This window comes from Dermacentor variabilis, chromosome 11, assembly GCF_050947875.1.
Source record: "Dermacentor variabilis isolate Ectoservices chromosome 11, ASM5094787v1, whole genome shotgun sequence".
Lineage (NCBI taxonomy): Eukaryota > Metazoa > Arthropoda > Arachnida > Ixodida > Ixodidae > Dermacentor > Dermacentor variabilis.
Window position 1 is genome coordinate 1,842,077 of NC_134578.1, and position 24,566 is coordinate 1,866,642.

Sequence of the window (24,566 nt, forward strand, 5' to 3'; positions counted from 1 at the left end):
GTACAAGGTAGATAAAGAAGTCACGAGGAAAGAGATTATGAATATATATAAATATTCATGTAATGAAGAACATGTATGGCACACTGTAGTTCTGTAGGTCTGTCGGTCCGGTGCATAATGAGTTGAAGAAACGAAGGGGCACACTTACGAAAACTGCATGTTCAATGTTTTACCGTTTCGGCTGTGGCACGGCCTTCGTCAGAATAAACACAGATACAAGCACGCAGCCTCTTTTATGGGCATGCGCACGTGGGCATAATCAGCAGTACATGTACGTGTACACTTGAACATAATAATAATAAAAAAGTGCAGCAGCAAGTATAACTCAAGCACGATACATGATGTGTAGGAAATATCATTATGGTGTTACAATGATTGTACACAAAGGTACAGGATGATATCAATTGCTACATGGCAAAACTAGGGATCAATTGATTTGACATGCTTTGTTAATTCTGTACAAGGACACACACGTCAACATATGACAGAAAGGCATGACATTTTTCCTACGCTCTCGTTTGCACCGGATGACACAATGTTAAATTTATGAATGAGAAAGGATTCTCGTACTTCTCGATCATGGTGCGATTTGAAACGTGATTGTATTTCTGTTACACTGATGATGTCAAACGTATAACCTGGCAGTCGAACATGTTTAGATAACGGCAGGTTCGGCAATCTGTTAACGTGTGCTCTGTTGTTGGTGAACCGGATACGAAAAGATGTTTCGGTCTGACCGATATACTGCATATGACACACTGAACATTCAAGCAGATAAATGATGGTAGAACTATCGTAAGTGAAGTCGCCGTTGACTGTAACAGAAAAATTAGATACTGTTCTTCTATCAGTCTTTGATGTGGTCATATGTGTACAAACTTTACAACGGGGCTTATTGCAGTGATGACAACCAGCAGGAGGATTTGCTTTAGTCTTGGAAGAGGTTACTAGGTCACGCCGATTCCTAGAGCGACGATAGACCCCTCTTGGCGCTTCCGTGAAAATGTGCTTAAGACGGCCGCTCTGTGTCAGGAAGTTATAATGCTCCCTGAGAAGTCCAGTTAAGTCATTAGTCCCCCTAAGCCCGGTAGCTGGTAGATTTTATCTCCTTCCTAAAATCCATAAAGAAAACAGCCTAGGGCGACCGAAAGTTTCAGGAATAGGTACCATCACAGAGAATTTGTCCCACTATGTAGATAACCTTATCAGTTGAATTCCTCCTAAATTTTCTTCATATGTCAAAGATACTAACCACTTCCTGTCATATCGCTGACTTGCGTGTTCCAAGCGATGCTCTTCTAGTCACACTAGACGTGGCGTCTCTGTACACGAACATTCCTCATACAGATGGGATTCAATCTGTACTCCGTGCATATAACGACTCTGTAGATGACAAACTCATCGACGATTCTACCCTTGGCATAATTCTAGCACTAATCCTTGATCTTAACAACTTTGAATTCGACGGCGAACATTACGTTCATAGTAATTGTACCTCCATGGGCACAAAAATAGGTCCCAATTATGCTAACATTTTTATGCACATACTAGAAAAGAATTTCCTCACTAATCGTGACCTCAAACCATTCTTTTACAAACGCTTCATCGATGACATTTTCTTAATTTGGCACCATGGTGAAACTGCATTACTCTCCTTCATTACAGACTTTAACAACGCCACACGGTCCATTTCCTTTTCCCAGTCCTATTCATCCCTCGGCCTAAACTTCCTTGACATCTCGGTATCTCTGTGCAACGGTAACTTAACGACCAAGCTTTACAGAAAGCCTACTGACCGACAGCGATGTCTGCATTTCAAAAGCAGCCATGTCAAACATTGCAAAACGAGCATTCCCTACAGCCAAGCTATCCAGTTCAAAAGAACTTGTTCGCACGGCAGTGAATTCCCTCGCAACTGTAACTAGCTTTGTAACGCAGTACCCGCACAGAAATACCCTTCACAAATAATTGACGATGCCCTTAGACGGGCCGACTGTCTCGACCAGAAAGAACTCATCTGCACGGACAAGCAATCGGCGCCAAATTCAGGAACTAGCCTTATCCTAACACATTCTGCATCTAATCCTAGCGTGTCACACATTCTCAAGAAGCATTATAACTTACTGACAGAGAGTGACCATGTCAAACACATTTTCACGGAATCTCCAAGAGTGGTCTATCGTCGCTCTAGGAATCTGCGTGAACGAGTAACGTCTTCCAAGACTAAAGCGATTGCTCTTGCTGGTTGTCATATCTAAAATAAGCCCCGTTGTAAAGTTTCTGCACATATGACCACATAAAAGACTGCTAGAAGCACAGCATCCAATTTTTCTGTTAAAATTAACGGCGACTTCACCTGCGACAGTTCTAACATCATCTATCTGCTTCAATGTTCAGTGTGTCATATGCAGTAAATCGGTCAGACCGAAACATCTTTTCGTATCCGATTCAACAACCACAAAGCAAACGTTAACAGCTTGGCGCACCTGCCATTATCTAAGCATGTTCGACTGCCAGGTTATACGTTTGACATCATGAGTGTAACAGAAATACAATCACGTTTCAAATCGCGCCATGATCGAGAATTCATCTTAAAACTTTTTGTGCGCAAACAAACAGGGACGAAGAACTTTTTGTTTGCGCACAAAAAGTTTTCAGATGAATCTGTTCTAACAAGGCCGACTCGCAGTTATGCTTCAGTTCATTTCTAGTTCCTCGTGTTGCCCCTATTCTTCGTCCCTGTTTGTTTGCGCACAAAAAGTTTTAAGATGAATCTGTTCCAACTAGGCCTACTCGCAGTTATGATTTATGATCGAGAAGTAAGAGAATCCTTTCTCATTCATAAATTTAACATTGTGTCATCCGGTATAAACGAGAGCGTAGGAAAAATGTCATGTCTTTCTGTCATATGTTGACGCGTGTGTTCTTGTACAGAATTAACAAAGCATGCCAAATCAATTGATCCCTAGTTTTGCCATGTCGCAATTGATATCATTCTGTACCTTCGTGTACGATCATTGTAACATCATAATGATATTTCCTACACATCATGTATCGTGCTTGAGTTATACTTTCTGCTGCACTTTTTTTATTATTATTATGTTCAAGTGTACACGTACATGTACTGCTGATTATGCCCACGTGCGCAGCATGCAAATAAATGCGGCGCCGCACATGTATCTGTGTTTATCCTGACGAAGGCCGTGCCACGGCCGAAACGTTAAAACATTAAACATGCAATTTTCGTAAGTGTGCCTCTTCGTTTTTTCCGCTACATACATACATACATACATACATGCATGCATGCATACATACATACATACATACATACATACATACATACATACATACATACATACATACATACATACATACATACATACATACATACATACATACATACATACATACATACATACATACATACATACATACATACATACATACATACATACATACATACATACATACATACATACATACATACATACATACATACATACATACATACATACATACGCACGCACGCACGCACGCACGCACAAGGCTAGTGGTCTAGCCAACGAGCGCATGTTTGTACACATTCTCTACGTGAGCTCAGCGCAAGCGAATGGGCGATGATAAACTCAATGAAAGAGTGAATGTCCACTTGTGATCAATTAGGGGACTATCAATTCGTTGTAAAGCGCTTCTTTTTAATCATTTATCTTGTTGTGTATGTGCGTGTGTTTAACGTACAGTAATGTACAATGTTCGCACTCCTGCCCTACATTGGGCTGCAGTATATGTAAATAAATAAACAAAATAACGTCTGTCCGCAAGTGTCGCCGACTTTGCAACACTACACACTACGAGTGTACTCACTGGTGCACCGTGATGTATGCGGTGGTGCTGACGCATCCCTTGGCCAGAGCCTCGAAGATGACCGATGCGTCGAGCCTGCTCAGTCCCGCTCCCCCGTACTGGTCCGATATGTACACGCCGCCGAAGCCCAGCTCGCCGGCCTTGCGCATCGCCTCCACGGGGAATATCTCCTGCACAGTAGAACATAGCATAGCACTGTTAGGCCGCAGCGGCATTGGATTACCAATGTGCACGCCACGTTAAACGCGTGCAGAAACTAAATTAGCTGCACAGTTAACGCTTCTTCGTCCAACATTAGATTACGCGAGCGTCGTGTGGGATCCATTTAAAAAGAAAATCTGGTAGATAGAATTGGAGAACTTCAAAGAAGAGCGCCAAGGTTCATCTTGTCAAAAATATCGTCCAATCGACTCCGTGAATGAAATGCTCAGGAAGCTCAACCTACCTCCATTTTTCAGAACGCAGAAGGATAGCGAGACTAAAATTTATTTATCTGATTCGCCAAAACTGGTTTAACCTTAATACACAGCAGTACATAAAAAGCGTCTGTCTCGAACAGTAAGATGCAACAACCAAGAGCAAATTCAATCCATTTCAGCACGAATAGATGCGCATAAGTATTCGTTTTCCCCTAGAACAATAGAGGAATGGAGCGCACTGCCACATGAATTACTACCAGTAGACAGTCTAAATAAATTTGAAACCACACTAACAAAATTTTTTACCTCGGCTGGAAGTACATAGCTACTATTTAATAATGGTAATTTGTCTAAATTATGTTCCTGGTTGTAATACACATGATTAATACAGCAGCCGTGGTACATTTGATACCACCCCGATGTAATTTGTTTTTTGCTTCATCTTGCTTTGCATTGTGCCTTTTCCTGTGTATATACCTTATTTGGTCTGTTCTAGACTGCGGCAGCACTGCTATCTTGTTTCGTTTGTCTTGCAACCGCCCTGTAACTGCCTTCGGTCAACAGTATTGATAAATAAAAAAAATCAATTGCCATCTGTGTAAAAAAAAAATCCTGCTACACGTGCTCGCAGGCGTGACGCAGCCGTTCCGGGTTTTTCAAATAAGTTTTCTTCCTTGTAACGATGTTATTCTGTACGCGCACTGCTTAATTTTGGTTTTGTATACTGTAACATACCCCCCTCCCCTGCAATAAGGCGTTCACAGCATTTGCAGCGTTCTCATGTAAATAAATTCAACTAAATTATTGTGTTTCCCAGTGTCCTGGAAACACTGTACTACACACCGAGTGGCCAATTAGTGAAAATGTAAGGCAAGTTAAGTGTAATGTGTGGAGAAAGTAACGTTTCTCGCTTAATTATATGAGCCGTGTATATATATATATATATATATATATATATATATATATATATATATATATATATATATATATATATATATATATATATATATATATATAGTATCATTAAAGTACAATTACTGCCCCCTTGTTTTCCATGCCTATATAAATATATTTTCATGTTTCGAAGTCATCGGTGAACTATACTGACACCCCGCTTATATCTGAAGAAAGTAAAAAACAGGTTATGAGTAAATATAGACACAGTTCCAAGTGTATGGGTGAATTGCGGTATTTGCAGTAAATATTGCATTCGAACGCTCCGAAGCGTTATAAGGGTGTTTACGAACGGCGCAAACGGCATGCTGTATCATCTGGGCGCATCAAAGCTGTTTTGCTAGGCAAAGTAGAAATTTGAGAATATATTATTTTAGACAATCGGCGGTTGTGCTCTCTTTCCAAGTTCCGACAGCTGATTCGCCACCGCAGTAGTTAACTTAAAGCTATCGTTTGTGTTTGCGTGTGTGTGTGTTGACATCATGGACGTAGCTGTTAGCGCACATATACGGCGCCGGCTACACCTCTGCTTAAAAGTCGCCCTTTCGCCCGAAAGGCGAATCATTGATTGCGATGGCAAATTAGTGGACAGCTATACGAAGTAAGGATGGTGGTTTTATCGGGCGTATAAGTTTGTAAACACAGGCATACTAACTAAATTAACAAGCATGGTGTCACGCCCGCAAAGTCAGACATGAGCATATCTCCCTCGATGACCGCGGAAACTGGCTGTCAGAACCCTGGAGCGAGGACGCGCGGCAGCAGCAGCGGGCGAATGGAGCTTCGTGCTTTCTCTCGCATGAACGCGGACTAAGCCGCGAGAAGACCACGCAAGGCAGACGCTGTTCCCGTCGCAGATGGCTTTCATGATACAGCGGCCCGGGCGGGAGCGCGCGGGCGCACAGGCGCGGATTTACAATTGCTAGTAGGTACAGCGGGACGTGGCGTTTCCACGGCGCTCGACGTTTCTGCGCAGGCGCGAGTAAGAGCGGGTGCGAGAGAGAAAATCTGGGGGCCTTTGCTCCTTGAATATGTGAGTCTGCCTAGGAACAACGGAGGAGGTTTCTTAGCGCGTGTTGTATGCGTTTGTCCCCCAGGCATGCCGGCATTGCGGAGTGTGGTCCAGTTTGTTTACGCTCCGCCACTGGCTGTCCTCGCGGTGAGGCAGTGGGCACGGACGCCCCATTTGGTGATCGCTGTGTCTGAAGGGCCAAGGTTCCGACTGGTGTTGTATAAGTACCGGGTCGATTTTTTAGTCACGACGACAGATGGAATTTTTTACAAGCACTGCTCCAGGAGGGCAAGCGTAACCGGCAAACGGAGGCCTCAGGAGAGCACCTGAGGTTATATTAAAGCAGGTGGCGCAGGCTCTGACACGTTGTTTTAATTAGTAAAAAACACGATTGAATGAATATAATTACGTCCAGCAGCCCATTTGCGATGCTAAGTTCAGCACTACCGCGCCCTGCGACTTCTGCCGGCACGCCTAGGGACAAACGCATACAACGCGCGCTGTTAGGAACGGCCTGCAGAGGTGCCGACATGCAAAGTTTTCCCAGCCAGCTGCAGCAGCGGGGTTGGCGTTTTCTAGGAACCGACCCTCAGTCTCCAGCCGAACGGCGCCACTAGGTTTACTGAGGAGACTTGCTTTGAAAGGATGACAAGGCGTCATTCCGCAGCTTCTTGGCGCCACGATGTCTGCTGCGGCGACTGACTGTGTGAGGACGACAATACGCCGAGTCAGCAATTCTTCGTCGCCGGAATACCGGGACGAGGTAAGCGAACCAAGCTTTGTTAATGAACTCGCCATCACCGACCTGGTCTGTCGGGAGCGGGGGAGTTCCTGAGGGAATGCATTTGGCGGCACCGTCCCACGCGCCTTTCAAGACGCAAGACAATGAAGAACCACGGCGGCCACTCTGCGGAAGTCAGCTCGGGGATTAAGACGCGCCTCCTTAGGGCAAGACCCAGTTCTGCGAAGACCATCTCGCCTCGGTTGGGGCAGTGAAACTTGTGCGGAAGTGTGTGTGTAAGCCCTCCCCCTCAAAGGAGGCTCGGCTACGATGACTGGTCGAACGTTTTCCCTTAGCTAGGGATCTAGGGAGACAGAGTGTATTTAAGATGCTGTTGCACGGCACCTCAGTGTGATTTCTCTCACAGTCATGTTAGTCTGATGAACTGCAACGTCTTTGTGTAGATGCTGTAAATAAACTCATATTATTCGTTCTCAATGAGAACAAGTCTCTCACTTCAACAACGTCCTCAGCGTGGATGAGTTGGACGACGGCATCGGCCAGCTACCACCTAATTCATGCCCGACTCCAAACTTTACAGCGCCAAGAAACTCCTCCGTAGAGCCCATGCAGTGTCGTATATTCAAGGAGCAAAAGTCCCCATATTTCCTCTCTCGCAACCGCTCTTACTCGCGCACGCGCGCAAACGTCCGTCGGCTCCGCAAGTGCCACGCCCCGCTGTACCTACTAACAATTGGAAATACGCTCCTGGGGCACCCGGAATATAACGCGCCGGCCCTCCCTACCCTCCCCCTCGGAGCGTTGCGCGCGACGGAAGACGCTTTCCCCCGCTTTCTTCGCTTGCGTGCGCCAGATAGAGCCGCAGTCGCTGGCTCACCCTCGTACGCTTTCACTTGCACATACAGCACACGGCGCGCGGCGATTTTATCGCCCTAGGACTTTATGCGGAACCTCACAGCGACACCGACGGAGGCAGCAGAAGTGCAGCTGGAGTGTCAATGTAATTTCTATTGCAATAAAAGCAATCGGGCGTTGCCCCACGTTCCTTACTTATCCACGGTGCATGAAGATCTTACACCTTCGGACCCCGGGTCGCACAAGTGTGTAGGAGGTATTAAAACATTAAAAAGGCAATGCCCAGCTAGTCAGGATCATCATCACATAGCGAGTGTTTCCTATTCATCGAATGTTGTGGGCGGCGACCTGGCGACTTTGTCCAAAACAAATGTTACCAACACTTATTTTCTGGCTCCTGCACTCTTCCTACAAGTTTCAAATTTCAATTACAAGTTTCAAATCGTTTTCGCGAAATCACTTATTACTCTATTCACGTAACCTGACGAACCCAGTAGTACCCTCACGATGCTTCCAGCATCATTACCACCAGCACCAGCACCAGCAACCTACTTTAACACGGAAATGTTTTATGCCGGGGTCCACCACCAAATTCCTCTAACGGATGTGACGTAGGCGCGAACGAGTAAAATATGTTCTTTCGTGAGAGGAGGAATGGCGCCGTCATATAGACCGTTTTTTCGTAGGCGCCGCCATATTGTGAGCGCAGTGGCGCCGCCTATGAGCAGCGCCATACTGGCTTGGGTGAAAGCGGCCTTTTGCATGGCAGGTATACGCTCGGCGGCAGGTTCTGGCGTTTGTTTTCGCCGTCGTGCGGCCTGTTTAGTATTACGTGTGTCTTCTACGTGGTAAACGGTTCTGTGAGACGTGCTGAAGTGGTTTAAGGCGTCATGGCCGGAATTTCTGCTGGCGTTGAGGTGGACGGAACACGCAGCGCGATGTGTGCGCGCATATTCGAGTCTACAATCAGCCTCGGAGATGAATTGTGTATTTCTGAATGTTCCAGTCACTAATGTGACCTTATTGCAGTATTATCCTCTATTTCTAAGCTGCGGTTTAGGAGCCATGAAACATACGCGACGATCGTAACAGCGTGAGCGTGGGTACCGTTCTGCTACGATAGGAGCTGTGACGTTATACTTCGACAAGCGTTCAAACTGTTCGCTGCAGGTTACATTGCGTGGCTACTTGGTTCGATGGATGAGGTTTCCGCCCCTGAATAAAACAGTTTTGACAAGTGATAGCAGCATACCTTACAGTCTGAATTACGCTTGTCCAGCAAAGGGACTGTTTACGAACTGCGCGAGCGTCCTAAGCAGTGGTAAGTGCTGGATTACATATATCTTTGTTCTATATACCTCTTGGTCCAAGCATACCGCATCAGCGGTTATATATTTATAAACGTTGTGCGGCGTGACTATGCGAGGCCCTGTTGCGGTGTTAGCCCGTTTTCTCTTGCGTTTTCTAGAAAGAGGATGATAACCGAATTTCTTTTTCGGTTGTGTTCGTTCCGTTCTCTACGACGCACTCACACGTATTACGGAAATTTTGTCCTCAAAAATAGGCATCGCATTCTTTTTATGCGATCCCTCATATATTATGGCTGTATGCAGGCCAAAAAGGCAATGCCGAAGCGCACAGCTTACATATGTACCGTGCTGGATCACCAACCGCAGTGATCACTGTGTTGAGCAGCGCCATCGGCCTCATGCAGGAAGGCTAGCGTAGACATATGGTAATTTCAAGCCTACTAAACTTGAAATGCGCCAGAACGATGCCGGTGCATCACAAATATTTGATTGCGCCTGCCGCTTAGATGTTTCGTGGTTGCCTTAGGTTGGCCGTGCACGAGCATGCGCTCTTATGCTTTATGTTTTACTCCCTACGCCAAGCGATCAGATATTGAGCAGATTTACCATTTCATGCTGCTAATAAAGAGACACCGTTTTTCTTTGCTGAGTTAAAACCGATATAAGCAAAATAGTTCACAACACATACACACACCGCGACTGATAATGTGCGTACACCGCGGCTGGTAAAACGCGTCACATTTTCGCGCCCCCAAAAGATATTTCAGCCTATTGTAGTTACCGATGCACCGAAAGGCTTCCCTGACGACCTTATATGAACGGACACGGCGTAAATTTCACAGAGTACGATCTAAAACATCAAGAAATCGTTCCGGAGCACGCGACAGCAATACTTTCAAGCTGCGCCGCGCCGGATCGCCCAAGCCAGAGAGGAGGAAAGGCTCTCCGCGCGCCCTATCCTCCTCGCCCGATGAAACGGTCTATAGCTAGCAGCGGTGAAGCGAAGTACTGCATCGTGACACAAACGAGCGCCGACAGTGAGCGCTTCGGTGGTCCCAGAGCAGCGGAGGCTTCAACGCGGTGCAGCCTGGTGTAGGCGGCGTAGGCCTTCTGCTGAGGTGACGACGCAGTTACCGCATGGTTTGTGTATCGCGTCGAATTAGCTTGTGACGCCTCGTCGCCTACGGAGTGCAGCTTAAGCAGGCATCAGCAGTGCTTACACGCCGCCTACTGCTTCCATTACGATGACACCAACTAAATAAGCTGCCCGCTAAGCGGCGCAGAAAGGCAATGACGTCAACTGGCGAATCTCGTGTTGGTGAGGCGATAGGCACGCCAGCGTGAAGCAGAACGCCTTCGGGCGTTCATGGTGCACGCTGCGAACTCTGCCACTCGCACTGCTGAAGCCGAGCGCCTCGCAACTCAACTGGCTGTCCAAGACACTACGGAGTCGGACCAAAATGCGCGTACCTTCGCCGAAGCGACTCGGCAGCAGGAATTCGTTCGGCAGCAGGCCGCCACGCGCCAAGCAAACCAGCAACACGGTCGCCGACCCGCAAATCGTGCGCCTTTGGCTGCAGTGAACCATGAGTTAACGAAGCGATTTACTAACAACACGTTCGGTTTCGCTTCTACGGTGCGCCAACGCCTGTGGTTTATGGCAGATTTGCGCAATGCTGCGGCACGTGCAATAAACAGCTTCTGTGAAGACACGTTCCACTTTCGTGTTCTGCCGATTCCTATGAAAGAGAGATCAACCATAATTTTTTTACGTCCACTGAAGGGCGAAGGCCTCTCCCAGAGATCTCCGATTGCTCCTGTTTTGTGCTAGCTGGTTTTAGCTTGCGCTTGCAACTTGCAAGTTTCCCCATTTCATCACCCCACCTAATTTAAGCCGTCCTCGAATACGCTTCCCTTTCCAGTTTGCGCTGAAGCGACAGACAGCGCGAAGGTCACTTCGCTCACTTCTGCTGCCGCGCTTCCTGGTTTTGACAACGAGGTTTTTTTAGCGTTTTGACAGCGAGTGTCCGAGGTCATCGAGTGTCATGTGTGCGTGTCACCCTGCGCGCGCTGACGTCATGCTTGTTAATTTTGTTATTAATCGAGTCTTTACAGATGTCTACGGCCGATAAAACTACTATCCTTGCTAATTATGGCTGTCTACTGATTTGCTATCACAATCGACGCTTCGCCTTTCGGTCGATACTGCGACTTTTTTCGTTCCACCCCTCTTCGCACGGTCATCGACACGTTTGTCAATCTTCATTGTTAACCTTCAACTTTCTGCTCCATATGTTAGCACCGGTAGAATGCAATGATTGTACACTTTTGGTAAGCTCCCAGTAAGGATTTGGTGATGCCTGTCTAGCGCACTTCAACCTATTTTTTTTCTTCTGTAAATTTCCTTTTCATGACCAGAGTCCCCTGTGAGTAGTTGACCTAGATAAGCGTATTCCAGCACAGACTCTGGGGGCTGACTGACAATCATTAATTATTGTTCTATACAGTGCTTTCATACAGGGAAACAATTACCCAAATTTATGAAACCTTCTCCGCCTAAATTCACTACCATGCGTCATTTTGATCAGCCCTTTCGCAAATCGTCTCTATTTGAGTGTGCGGAAATTACTCCGACGCACTCCACACCGGCTGAGAATGCTCGCGGCCAGGCGGGCAGGTATCACCTCGCCACCGGGAAGGGGCGGGAGAGCAGTTGCGCGGCACACGAGTCGCCAGCTCGCTCTTTGAGATGCATGTGCTCTCTTGCGAGAGTCTTGTGGTGTCCTAGGGACTCCAGGTGTTTGGGTTGGTGGCGCGCGCTTCGCCGCCTGGGCCGAAGGTTGCAGGATGCGTTTATTGCACAAGTCCGCTGTACGTCTAGGCTTGCCAGATGACCAAAGCATCGCTTATACCTACTGCCACAGTGCGTGACATGTGCATGATTTTAAGCCGAATGGTCGCAGGAGTATGTCTGGCCTCCGTGGAGTAAACGAGCGTAGGAGGAAGTGCGCAGCTGTCGTCACGCCATCGTCGTCGTGCAGCCGTCGTCCTCGCGCCGCCATCGTCGCCACCCTGTCATGCCGTCTACTAAAACATGCCGACGATAATTTGTGCCGCCATCTCCAAACACTGTTATCAACGTCAGCAGTATAAATGCATCTGAAACACTGCTAGTGCGTCCATTTGACTTCTGCGATCCGCAGAAGCTATTCGACAACCATCTTCAGTAGTTTCTGCCCATTTTTTAAACTCGCTCGAACATCCCACCATCCCTTCCCTAGAAGAGCTGGGCTGCTCTGCAGCAACAGCTTAACCCTACTGGTACACTCAGTTGACCAATGCTGGTGTTTCGCATAAAACACATCGGTTTGGCTGGCACAGACCAGAACCGGCGACTCAGCTGGACTCCGATGACTCGGACCATAAGAGTCGTTCAGAAATTAAATTTCTTTCTCTTGTACTTAGGCGCCTTCGTTTTCGAGTGCATTCTTTTGTAGTCGCAATAACAGCTTAGCTGCAAAGAATCGCAAGAGTAGGCGTGCACAGAGACTGCGTACTCAAAGATTTCAGAAGATAACTTGCAGGCTTCCTTTCCCCGCACGCCTTGTCCTCACGTGATTTCTTTTTTTTCCGTGAGCCAAAACAGTAGTCATGATTCGAGGAACAATATTCTTGTATTGCAATGTGCGGGAAGAGATTAACTTCGGGCGAAAGGTTGGATGAGAAAGACAGACTCCTTTCTTGCTTTCATGACAAGGAATGGGTCTAGATTTTGTTAATAGTAATATCGCCGCAGCCGTGCACTATGTGGTTGAGGGTACGATCTGTCCATATATTCCTCCACCTTTCAAGTTAACGTCGCATAACTGGTCAAATCATTTTCATAAAACCAATGGAGTCACGTCACAGGATCAATAAGGCTTCGAGTTTCGCTAGCTGATATGCCATCGTTCTGTTTACTACACTATTCTGTTACACAAAGGTCAAGATAAAAGTCAGTGTCCTTTATTTTGTCCTTCGTGTAAGAGTATAAAGCAGTAAACAAAACGATCCACAGAATCAGCAGGATGTTCTGTAAACGTTAAACTTTAACTCTGTTCGAAATGAAGCCGGCGTTGGAATTCTTCCTGTGCTAGAAACCGCAGGCTTCGCCACCTAGTTGAAGCGTCTTGCATTTTTTTTTTTTGCGTACCCCTTCCTTTCTGTCTCATTAAAGCGCAAATATGGCTTCCAGTGGGAGAAATGCGAGAAGAAAGCGAATTTTAAGCCGACCGATTGCATCGAGTTGTGGTTACATCACTCGCCAATAGGAAGAATAATGTATGCGTCCCACTGACGTACATAATCTACGTAAGAAATAGGATTAAACTTACTTTTTCGTCCCATTCTTGCATGTATGGCAGGAATTCTTTTTCAGCAAAGTCAGAGGCAGTTTTCTGCATCTGGATCTGTTCCTCGCTGAGCCCGAGGGTGGCTGAGCATAGTGGCACGAAAAAAAACAAGAAGCAGTAAAGAACTGACACTTGTATGAAACCTGAATTTCACACTTTTACCTTCTAGGATGCAAATGCAAATACTATATTATTTGTCATGAAGATGCCGCACATTGTTTCATGCAGAAAAACGCCAGAAAAAGCATAAATGTGCAGCCCCGGTAGCATAAGGGAGATAATTTGTTAAAATATAGAAGTCATGTGATCACGTAAAGGTAAAGGAAAGTGGACAAAAGAACAGCTTGCCGCTGGTGGGAGCCGTACCCACAACCTCCGCATTCTCTGTACTTTCCTTGGCTTCGTTATCTATGGTTGACAACCGCAACACCCCCTCCCCCTTCTCATTCATTGCTTAGCGAGGGTCTCCGCTCCGTCAGGTTCGATGCCTTCAGGTAGCATACACGTGTGTGTACCACCTATAGCCGTCGTTACGGTGGCTATGCGTGGGTAAGTGTGCCGTCTGCCGGGCGTTCAGCGCTTCTCCGCTTCATGACAAGTGGCGTGGCACTGTCACGTGGCACTGCGTCGCTGCTGCGGCCGTCTTACTGTAGAAGTGCGAGCACTGTCACGTGGCACTGCGTCGTGTGCTGCTGCGGCCGTCTTACTGTAGAAGTGCGACGTATTTATCACTGCATTTAAACTGCAGTGTTCAGAGCGACACCATAAACAGTTACAGATTTCTGAATGGACTGGAGCTCTGTCACTAGCGAAGGCAATTTACTTGCCTTGTTCGTCAGCTGTTTGTTTACCGGTTAGAGACGCAACAATACAGAGCTCCTATAACGCTGTTTTGTTCGGCAGACATGTTAAAATTGAGTCTCCAAAGAGCAGCACAAATTCTGCACGGACGAAATATCCCTTGTGGGGATGCGTGACTCTCACGCCTCCCCTGAGATCTAGTTTTCCCGCATGGCTCGTCTCCTGCAGGGCGGCTTCGCCCGCCGCGTGGCCTGGCGCCCGCGGCGGTTGGAGTGGTACAAGCGCGGTGCGAGAGATGGCGCGAGCGTCGCGCCGCTGCGGGGTTACTCGGGCGCCGGGAGACAAGGCGCTCTGTCGCTCTTGGGGTCGAGACAGCAAGCAGCACGGACGTGCCGTGCCGCGCGTGGAGCGACCCTCTTCCCCGGCGGGTCGGCGCGCGGCGTGGACATCCCGCGCGCCGCCGACCGATGCTTCTGCGAGACCGCCTCGCGTGGCCGCCTTCGAACGCGCCACGATTCGCGTGACCATACACGCGAAGGACCAGGCGTTGGGATCCAGCATGGGGCGAACATATTCGCTCGCTTCCGGTCGCGGTGAGTCAGACTTCTAGATTTGTCGCGCGCCCATCGGCATGTTTTGTGGATAGCACCTCGGCTAGCAGGCACTGATCTATGAAAGGTGCAATAAATGCCCTTGTGATTGTTTGCACTACTGTGTTGTCGTTCCTTTGTCCCAAGAGTGCGGGTGTGAGAGACCCCACACCCTTCATCAGTTCTTCTAAAGAGAAAAATAGAGTCGAAATTCGTTTCACGAATCAGTATGTAGGTGCTGTATGCGAATGTAATTCACGCGGGGGGTATTCTTATACCACGAAATGTGTAACGAAAATGACTTCATTGGAAGGAATGTAAAACACAATCCAATAAATATCGATATTCGCGCAACTAAACTCCTTGACTTTATTTCTTTGCCCGTATTTTTGCTGTTATAAGCGAGATGTATGGTAATTAGTGTCGAGCTGTACACGTTTGCAATACGAGGTGCTACCGAAAAGTTCCAAGAATTCAGGCGTAAAAGAAAAATTTCACCATAACGCCTAATCTGCACTGTCTCATTCAAAGCAGTCCCCTTGCGCATGTATGTACCGATCCCAGCGCTTCTGCCAAGATTCCGTGCATTCGTGGAACTCTCCGAACGACAGTTTGTTGAGGACCACCGGCTATTCCGACTGGATCTCTTCAACAGTGAAATCGACGGCCCTTCAGCCTCAACTTACACTTTTGGAACGAGAAAAAGTCAAAATGGTCAGGTGAATAGGGTGGGTGCGGAATTACTGTGACTTGTTTGGAAGTAAGGAACTGTCGAACAACGAGTGATGTGTGAGCGGGCGCGTTGTCGTGATAAATAAATCAGTTGTTTTTCCACTTCTCCCGACGTATGCGACGAATGCTGTCTCTTAAAAACATCACAGTAAAGCTCGCTATTCACTCGTATATATCAACCATCTTTCTTGCCAATAGAAACAAACTTCTATATATGAAAGTTATATATATATATATATATATATATATATATATATATATATATATATATATATATATATATATATATATATATATATATATATATATATATATTAATTATTCGCTGATTTATGATTAACTGTATGATGATATATGATGAGTAGCAGCTTGTAGCATGTAAAATAACAGTTTGCCCTCTTGATTGTCGCGTACGTATATTTGAATTTAATAGGCTAAACCTTAGGTCGCACGCATAAACCAGCAAGAACATGCTTCTATAGTAAACTACAGCCTTAAATGAAACGCGGCACTGCATCAAAGCGCTCACAAGTCACAGGTGCTTTTTTTTTTTCTGGAGTACGGTCAAGAGCCAACTTGCTGCTTGTCACAAAAAAGTGCAGGCGAGCAATGGATTAGTTTGATGATGCTGTTCGCAGTGATGGTCCAGCCAGTTTAGCACTTGGAGCAATTTTCGAAGCATAAAAAATGTCCTTCTGGAGCAGTTTAGGAGCAGCCACACCAGCATTTTGGAGCAGTTTCGGAGCAGAAATGTTGGTCTTGGAACATTTGGAGTAGCACAGCAATAATCCGTAGCCATTTGGTGAAGCTTGCTATTACTACGCAATCAGTAAGTGCTGCTCAACAGTGAAGCATGACACAAAGCAAGCAGCGACCAATTGAACTTGCCTTCCCACGGACGGTATACCATACACGGTATGTTGCAAACACTTTTGTTTGGGTAGGCAACGAACATAATTTTGAAAACAAATAAAATTTTGTAGCCTAACGAGAACAAATATAGACACCTGGGCCACAGAGTGACCTGGGCGCAAGACAGACATAAAGTTACAAATGAAGAATTTGCGCCGCGAGGCACACGATAAAAAATGATGACAAATGTCTTATGTGCGTTCCAAATTATAGATGCGCTTTGATATGCTTTATGGCACTACATAAAATGTATATTACGCCCAATGACAATACTAGAAGCTCAACCAGATGCTATGCCTCTATGAACGGCGCCAAGATGAGATGCCTCAGTACGGTGCGTCGCAAGGATGGTAGTGGCAGTGGAGAACAACGTCTGTACCATCCCGTAAACACGCTTTTGTTGTGAGCCGGTTTGTCGGCGTCCCGTGTGTTGTGTGGCCTCTGCGAATAGATACGGGTCGACTCGACGTAAAACCATAACTTTTATGGGCAATACCCGACCGACCTTTCGAAGCACTACCTCTTACTGCCCCGAAAGGGCTCAGATCACCACAAGCACGTCCGAAATAGCTTTGAAAGCCTGCCAATACTATTTCGTATGGGTGCTCGTACTGCGACAGGAGAGGGCGATCGCACGCCTGCATAATTAAGGAATACATACTGTGTCCCGAGACACTTACCTCTTCCAACTTTTGGTATGCTTCACCTCAATACTTCGCATACGCTTCACCGCGTAGTATTGCTGTATTCAGGCGAAGCTGTCTTTCGTGAACCGGCATAATGCAACGCGGTCTGCTTTCCGAGCTTCGAAGCCATTGGCGAATTGACCGGGCCACCCACGTCACGTAACTCCATGAACTCACAAACGTGTAGTGCAGTGTGCTCGTGCGGGACCCTGGCCCGAATCCCTTGGTCAAATAAACTTGCTTGTCTCTCTCTCGAGCCATTGGCGAGGATTAAAACGGCGGAGTCGGTGCCATTGCTAACAGCGGCACCGAACAGGAAGAAGCTTGGTAGCGAACGTCGAAGTAGCTAGGCCTGGCGTAGCCACGGTGGTGGCTACGGCAGACAGTGGACCTGCGTGCGAGAGCGTTTGTTTGAAGCGGCGAGATAATTAAAATGGCGGCGATGATAGCTTCGATCAAGGCCGTTTCGGATCTGCGGGCATGGTAAAATGTCCGGAAAATCGGACGGCGAAGGGGTTTTGCGTCCACAATTTCAGACGTTCTTTTATTAGGGTAAACGCAAGCGCAAGGGGACAGGGCCTGACCATTTGAATGTGTCGTTTCGCGGGGTGAGCAGAAGTCAAATGCGAATGGTCTGCACGGTGCAGCCACCTGCTGGCATAGAGCTCAACCACACACCGTAGGAGTAAAAAATGTATTCTTGTTTGCTTGTGGCGTAAATTTTTGGCAGGACTGTGATCGTTAACAAGTTATTTTTGTAAATGTTTAAAATGTTTTACACTTGGTTAGAGCAATATTAACTCTTTGTTTGGTTGGTTATGCTCTGCGCCAACGGGTGGCTGGACCGTGAAGACCGATCAGGCAGCTCACATACGTCTACCCTAAAGCTTTTTCATCAGCTTGAATTTATGCCTCCACCGTTCCGTCGAAATGCCCAGCTCGCCCGTGGTTACCGGAATACCAGACACGTTCGGCGCTGCAACAGAATGGTCGCAACGCACGCTGCTTCGATAGCTCTGGCTTGGAGTCGACTGCCAAAGCAGCGCCCGAAGAGGTTGGGGAGCATGGAGGAAGAAAACTGAGGAGAGGCCCTACCCCCTCCGCGCGCTAGGAGAAAAGTGTGGAGGAAATGACGTAGTAGGTTCTCCTTTGTTTTGCTGTTTTTTTTTATTTCTTTGCTGTAGTGGCCCCGCCTTTCGGGCCACAATGGCGGCTTTCTTATTGTTCTGTGCGCTCACATGTATTGCTCCGTAGGTTTCGTACCGTGGCAAAGGCGCCGTGCGGGCAGGTTTGCGTTGGTCTCCGTGTTTTGTTGCGCTGAGTTATCTGGAACGTGCTCTACCGGGTGTTGCTGTGGCCAGGTGGGACAGGAGGAACTAAAGTTCGTGAAATGAACGCGCATGCAACGCTGTACGCAATGTACCGCGCCACGGCAATGGCAACGGACGAAGGAATATCCGCGGGAAATTTCGCCCTCTTTCGCGGAATCATGCTAACGTGCTGACGATTGTTTAGTATTGCTGCGGAGCGCGCGGGCCCGAGCGGCACGGTTCCGCGCAGCGCGGCGTGGTTTCGCGAGAAGTGAAAACAAGAGAGGAGAGCTGGCCCGATAGGCGGAGCAACGCCATAAGCAACGCCAATTTCCGGCTTCACTTTCGCTTCACAAAGAGTGACATCAGGGCCTCTTCTGAGTTTCCTTCCTCCGTGTTGGAGAGGCTTCGCGCTCTCGCTCCTAGAGAACCGGAAGTGGACGACACGACGTACCATCATGACGCCGAGCAAGCGAAGGCGGAGCCTAGCCCCGATCACTCGGCGAACGAGTTGAGGAGATATGCATGACTATGGAGGAGGGTAACTTGTAATCGTCTGTGGCTCTCATAATATGAGACATTTCACACAAATTGTAGCGCGAATTATTAACTTTAACTGTACCCTACGCGTCGACAAAATTTGTCCGAACCGTTTCAGGGGCCCTTTAAGACTGCTCACGTGGGGAATGCGAAAGCGTCATGCTTTAGTGAATGGTGTAATATTGGGCTTGTTGCTAAAACATGCTTCAAAATTCGATTAACAGCGCAAGGACGCCATAGGGGACAGAATAAAGAACAGAGCGCTGCTTCCAACAGTTTATTTACCTTTCAAAAAACAGCGCTATATATATATATATATATATATATATAGTCGCACGGAAGCCCAACAGTCATGCGTAGAACGCAGCAAAAGGAAAACCACAGAGCGCAGTGATAGCCCGAGGCATCTCATCTTGTCAGTGTGAGCGTCAGATGGGACGCAACCATCCTTTAAGCATACATTTTTCGAGCTTAGATAATCTTGCGTGTGACACGATCTCTGCGTTTTGCTGTCATACTAAACTCGGTCAATCTTGGGCGGCATCCACACATGTTGCAGTGCACAGAAAGCCGTCCCTGTTAGGCGCAGTCATGCATCGTATACGCCGCGCGGCGCAAATGTTCTTTCTTTTGTCTCCTCTGGTCTCCTTGCGCTGTTCACCTTTAAAGTTTAAAACCCTTTGGTGAAATGTTTTAGATTGATGTTTTCGACGTGTATTCGCTTCTTTTCGCTGATTCGGTGAGCGTTGGCCACAGACCGGCTCACTTTATACTCTCGTGACGTGGCGTCGAGAGTCTATCGCCGTAGACAAGCACCGATGAAATCCGAAGAGCAAGTGACGCATGGGAGGCAGCGCGCTCATTTTATACACTCAAGACGCGGCGCCACCTCCTCCCCATTGGCTGCGCCGTCGCGTGCTCGATGACGCACGCACTAGGCACACCTTTAGTCAGCCAGAACCGTGGAGCCGCCGTGGCCTCGGGGAAGCGTGATCGTATCGCACCCCGGAAGCTCGGGATCGATTCCCACCAAGACCGTAAAGTACGAAATTTCCTTTTGAAACCCATAATTTACTTTGTTTGCAGGAAGCACTCCTGGCTTGTTTTCCATCTTTTCGCCGTCAGCCATTTTTGGTAACGCCGACGAAGCCGGATTTCCGCGTATTGCGGCATACAGTGTTCTTGCATTAGAATTATTCCGATCTGCCTCCCCTCCCCATACACACACACACTATACGGCGTGCCTCATAATCAGATCGTTGTTCTGGCACGTAAAACCACAGAATGTTGTGTGTGCGCGAGTGTGTGCATGTGTGTGTGTCTGTCTGTGTAATATGTCATCGCATGAGGTGCGATCGTCATGTGGAACACGCGTGTTGGCCTTCGCGATCAGCGGAAGCCGACAGCCGGCCCCTTCCACGCGTTCGCCGAGTCGGGGAACGAGCAAAGCCAGTTCTTTCGAAATTGCCCCTATGGCCGCGGCGCGTGGGCGCTGAATCACGCGACACCCTTTCGTGTTTCACGCGCTACACAATTAAAGCACGGGAAAACCGAATACTCGGGACATAGCGCTCTGGAAACGACTGAGTGGGATGTTTTGCGACGCGATATCTGTCCCATTGGAAGTCACGCCCTTAATTTAAAGAAGAATCGAATAATCAATCTTTAGATCATCATAATCAGCCTGGTTACGCCCACTGCAGGGCAAAGGCCTCTCCCATACTTCTCTAACTACCCCGGGCATGTACTAATTGTGGCCATGTTGTCCCTGCAAACTTCTTAATCTCATCCGCCCACCTAACTTTCTGCCGCCCCCTGCTACGCTTCCCTTCCCTTAAAATCCAATCCGTAAGCCTTAACGACCATTGGTTGTCTTCCCTCCTCATTACATGCCCCCCCCCCCATTTCTTTTTCTTGATTTCAACTAAGATGCCATTAACTCGCGTTTGTTCCCTCCCCCATTCTGCTCTTTTCTTATCCCTTAGCGTTACACCCACCATTCTTCTTTCCATAGCTCGTTGCGTCGTCCTCAATTTAAGTAGAACCTTTTTCATAAGCCTCAAGGTTTGTGCCCCGTACGTGAGTACTGGTAAGACACAGCTGTTATACACTTTTCTCTTGAGGGATAATGGCAACCTGCTGTTCAGTATTTTACGTACGGCTCGTCTACACCCTGATTCCGTAATGCCTCCATGATTGCTGAGGGTTCGGCTGAATCAAACGCTTTCTCGTAATCAATGAAATCTATATATAAGGGTTGTTTATATTCGGCACATTTCTCTATCACCTTATTGATAGTGTGAATATGGTTTATTGTTGAGTAGCCTTTACGGAATCCTGCTTGGTCCTTTAGTTGACAGAAGTCTAAGGTGTTCCTGATTCTATTTGCGATTACCTTAGTAAATACTTTGTAGGCAACGGACAGTAAGCTGATCAGTCTATAATTTTTCAAGTCTTTGGCGTCCCCTTTCTTATAGATTAAGATTATGTTAACGTTCTTCCAAGATTCCGGTATGCTCGAAGTCATGAGGCATTGCGCGTACAGGGTGGCCAGTTTTTCTAGAACAATCTGTCCACCATCCTTCAACAAATCTGCTGTTACCTCCCCAGCTGCCTTCCCCTTTTGCATAGCTCCCAAGGCTTTCTTTACTTCTTCCGGCGTTACCTGTGGGATATCGAATTGCTCTAGACTATTATCTCTTCCATTATCGTCTTGGATGCCACTGGTACTGTATAAATCTCTATAGAACTCCTCAGCCACTTGAACTATCTCATCCATATTAGTAATGATATTGACGTCTTTGTCTCTTAACGCCTACATCTGATTCTTGCCTATTCCTAGTTTCTTCTTCACGGCTTTTAGGCTTCCTCCGTTCCTGAGATTATGTTCATTTCTATCCATATTGTACTTACTTATGTCAGCTGTCTTACGCTTGTTGATTAACTTGGAAAGTTCTGCCAGTTCTGTTCTACCTGTAGGGTTAGAGGCTTTCATACATTGGCGTTTCTTGATCAGATCTTTCGTCTCCTGCGATAGCTTACTGGCATCCTGTCTAACGGAGTTACCACCTACTTCTATTGCACACTCCTTAATAATGCTTTTGGTGTGCTATCTTTAGATAGCACACCAAAATTATCCTTGTGGAAGAATAGAATTGGGGGAAAGGGAGCATTCTGTAAATGTCCACTCAATAGTTGAGTGTTCATTTCTACTGCTGCTTAAAGGGAAATTAGTGCCCTAGAACATCTAAGACGTCAATATTATCGCGAACAGAGCGTTAGTAAGCGAGAAAGTGAGGTAATTGCAGGACGCGTTTAGAGGCCCCCCGGGACATTCAAGTACTAGACCGATGATGAAGGCACTCCTCATTATAATTCTGTCAATAGCACTCAATCAGTCGTAATAAAAAGATCGTTGTATTATAACACGAAAGAAAATAATCCTTGTCCAGTTCTTCTTGATCGTTAGAAAAATGAAACTCATTGACGCTCCCCTTCACAGAGCCGCGCACGGTCTAAAGGCTTTTTCTCCACCATTCGCCGCCTGCGCTTTCGCGTTTCAGTAGTTTCGTTGTCGCGTAGTACTGTGCTGGTTTTGCTGGCTCGAGAAACTCACCCAAACGGTAAGTAGAAGCGAATGCCACGTCCATGTGATGCCGCGGGATTCCCGAAAGGCCCACGCCACTTAACCATGAGGAGCGACAACGGCGAATCCAACGCTCTGTCTTGGCTCGGTATTGGCTCGGTTTCCTGATGGCCGCGCGCATGTGTTTTGCGGAGAAAACCGTAGCGCGCCTGTCGGGCAACGTTTTACTCAACGACGGCAGTGAAGGGCGTTGCATACACCACCACTCCTGCGGTTGGGAGACGGACGATTTGATTTGCTCTAAAGGTATGCACATCCATCAGACGTGAATACTTTGTTAAGCGCAAAAAGACAGACACAAGAAAGACGACAGGACAAGGCGCTACTCTCAACTGACATCATTTTGTTGCGCCACTCCTTTATAGACCGCTCAAACCAGAGGAACATGCGCAGTGAGCACCATGCGGTGGAGCCACCAACATCCGATCCCAAGAGCGCACTCATGCGACAGAATCCAAAAAACCAAATTCAGCGCTGTACAAGGTTAAGGAAGGCACACTAATGCACAGTGACCCCAATGACTGAATGAAAAATGCTTCTGATAACTCTCGGGCGGTGGTGTCACGACTCTTCTTCAAAATTGTGGTATCACGAAACATGGGTTTGCATTTGCATGTTTTACAATGCTGAGCCAAATGCGAACCTGTGCCTGTTGGTATGGATCGCTCATGTTCTCTCAGGCGCTCGTTAACACAGCGGCCTGACTGCCCTACATACACTTTGCCACATGACAAGGGAATTTTATAAACCACACCACATATTATAATTTTATAAACCACAAATTCCCTTGTCATGTGGCAAAGTGTATGTAGGGCAGTCAGGCCGCTGTGTTAACGAGCGCCTGAGAGAACATGAGCGATCCATACCAACAGGCACAGGTTCGCATTTGGCTCAGCATTGTAAAACATGCAAATGCAAACCCATGTTTCGTGATACCACAATTTTGAAGAAGAGTCGTGACACCACCGCCCGAGAGTTATCAGAAGCATTTTTCATTCAGTCATTGGGGTCACTGTGCATTAGTGTGCCTTCCTTAACCTTGTACAGCGCTGAATTTGGTTTTTTGGATTCTGTCGCATGAGTGCGCTCTTGGGATCGGATGTTGGTGGCTCCACCGCATGGTGCTCACTGCGCATGTTCCTCTGGTTTGAGCGGTCTATAAAGGAGTGGCGCAACAAAATGATGTCAGTTGAGAGTAGCGCCTTGTCCTGTCGTCTTTCTTGTGTCTGTCTTTTTGCGCTTAACAAAGTATTCATGGATTCGCACCAACTATCCCGCCAAAGCATTGTGCTGATCCATCAGACGCCACATTCGAAAGGTCTTTTCTTCGCATGAAACTAGCTTTGCGAGGTTTGTGTAATGGTATTTTAACAGTCCACGCCCATTTAGTAGTTACATTTAGTGGCACTTTAAGTGCTGATTGGCTGGGCTGGAGTACCACTAAAAGAACTCAGTGCCCTAACACTCTGTGAAGAAGGATGACCAGCGAATATGTGTATGTGGGCTCCTTAGGCAAACTGCACTTCCGCCGCGGTTTGGCCCGGCACTGCACTATCTTCGGGATCGGCCCACGTATGGGGAGTGCTTAACGCCTGCTTCGCCTCCGCCGCGGGTCGGCCCGGCATTGCGCTATCTTCGGGATCGGCCCTCGTATGGGGAGTTTTGTGTCTACACACGGACGCGATCCTGGGGGAACTAGCGCTTAACTGCTTCGCTGAAAAAGAGGCAGGCGCCTCCTGCCAGTCCCCTCCTCGCAGGTGCAGCTGCAGCCTATCAGCGGCGGCCGAAATGAACAGTCCACT

The 24,566-nt window shown here is 47.4% G+C and overlaps 1 protein-coding gene across 3 annotated transcripts in view; it reads right to left on the reverse strand.

Moving 5' to 3' along the window:
- LOC142564069 (isobutyryl-CoA dehydrogenase, mitochondrial-like) overlaps positions 1–24,566 on the reverse strand; it is a 139,662-nt gene that overhangs the window by 90,858 nt on the left and 24,238 nt on the right. For all 3 annotated transcript variants that reach the window (XM_075674899.1, XM_075674897.1, XM_075674898.1), the window contains exons 2-3: positions 13,530–13,630; positions 3,865–4,034 (exon numbers count right to left, since the gene is read on the reverse strand). In XM_075674899.1, the coding sequence (XP_075531014.1) occupies positions 3,865–4,034; positions 13,530–13,630 (271 nt within the window). The remainder of the gene's footprint in view (positions 1–3,864; positions 4,035–13,529; positions 13,631–24,566) is intronic.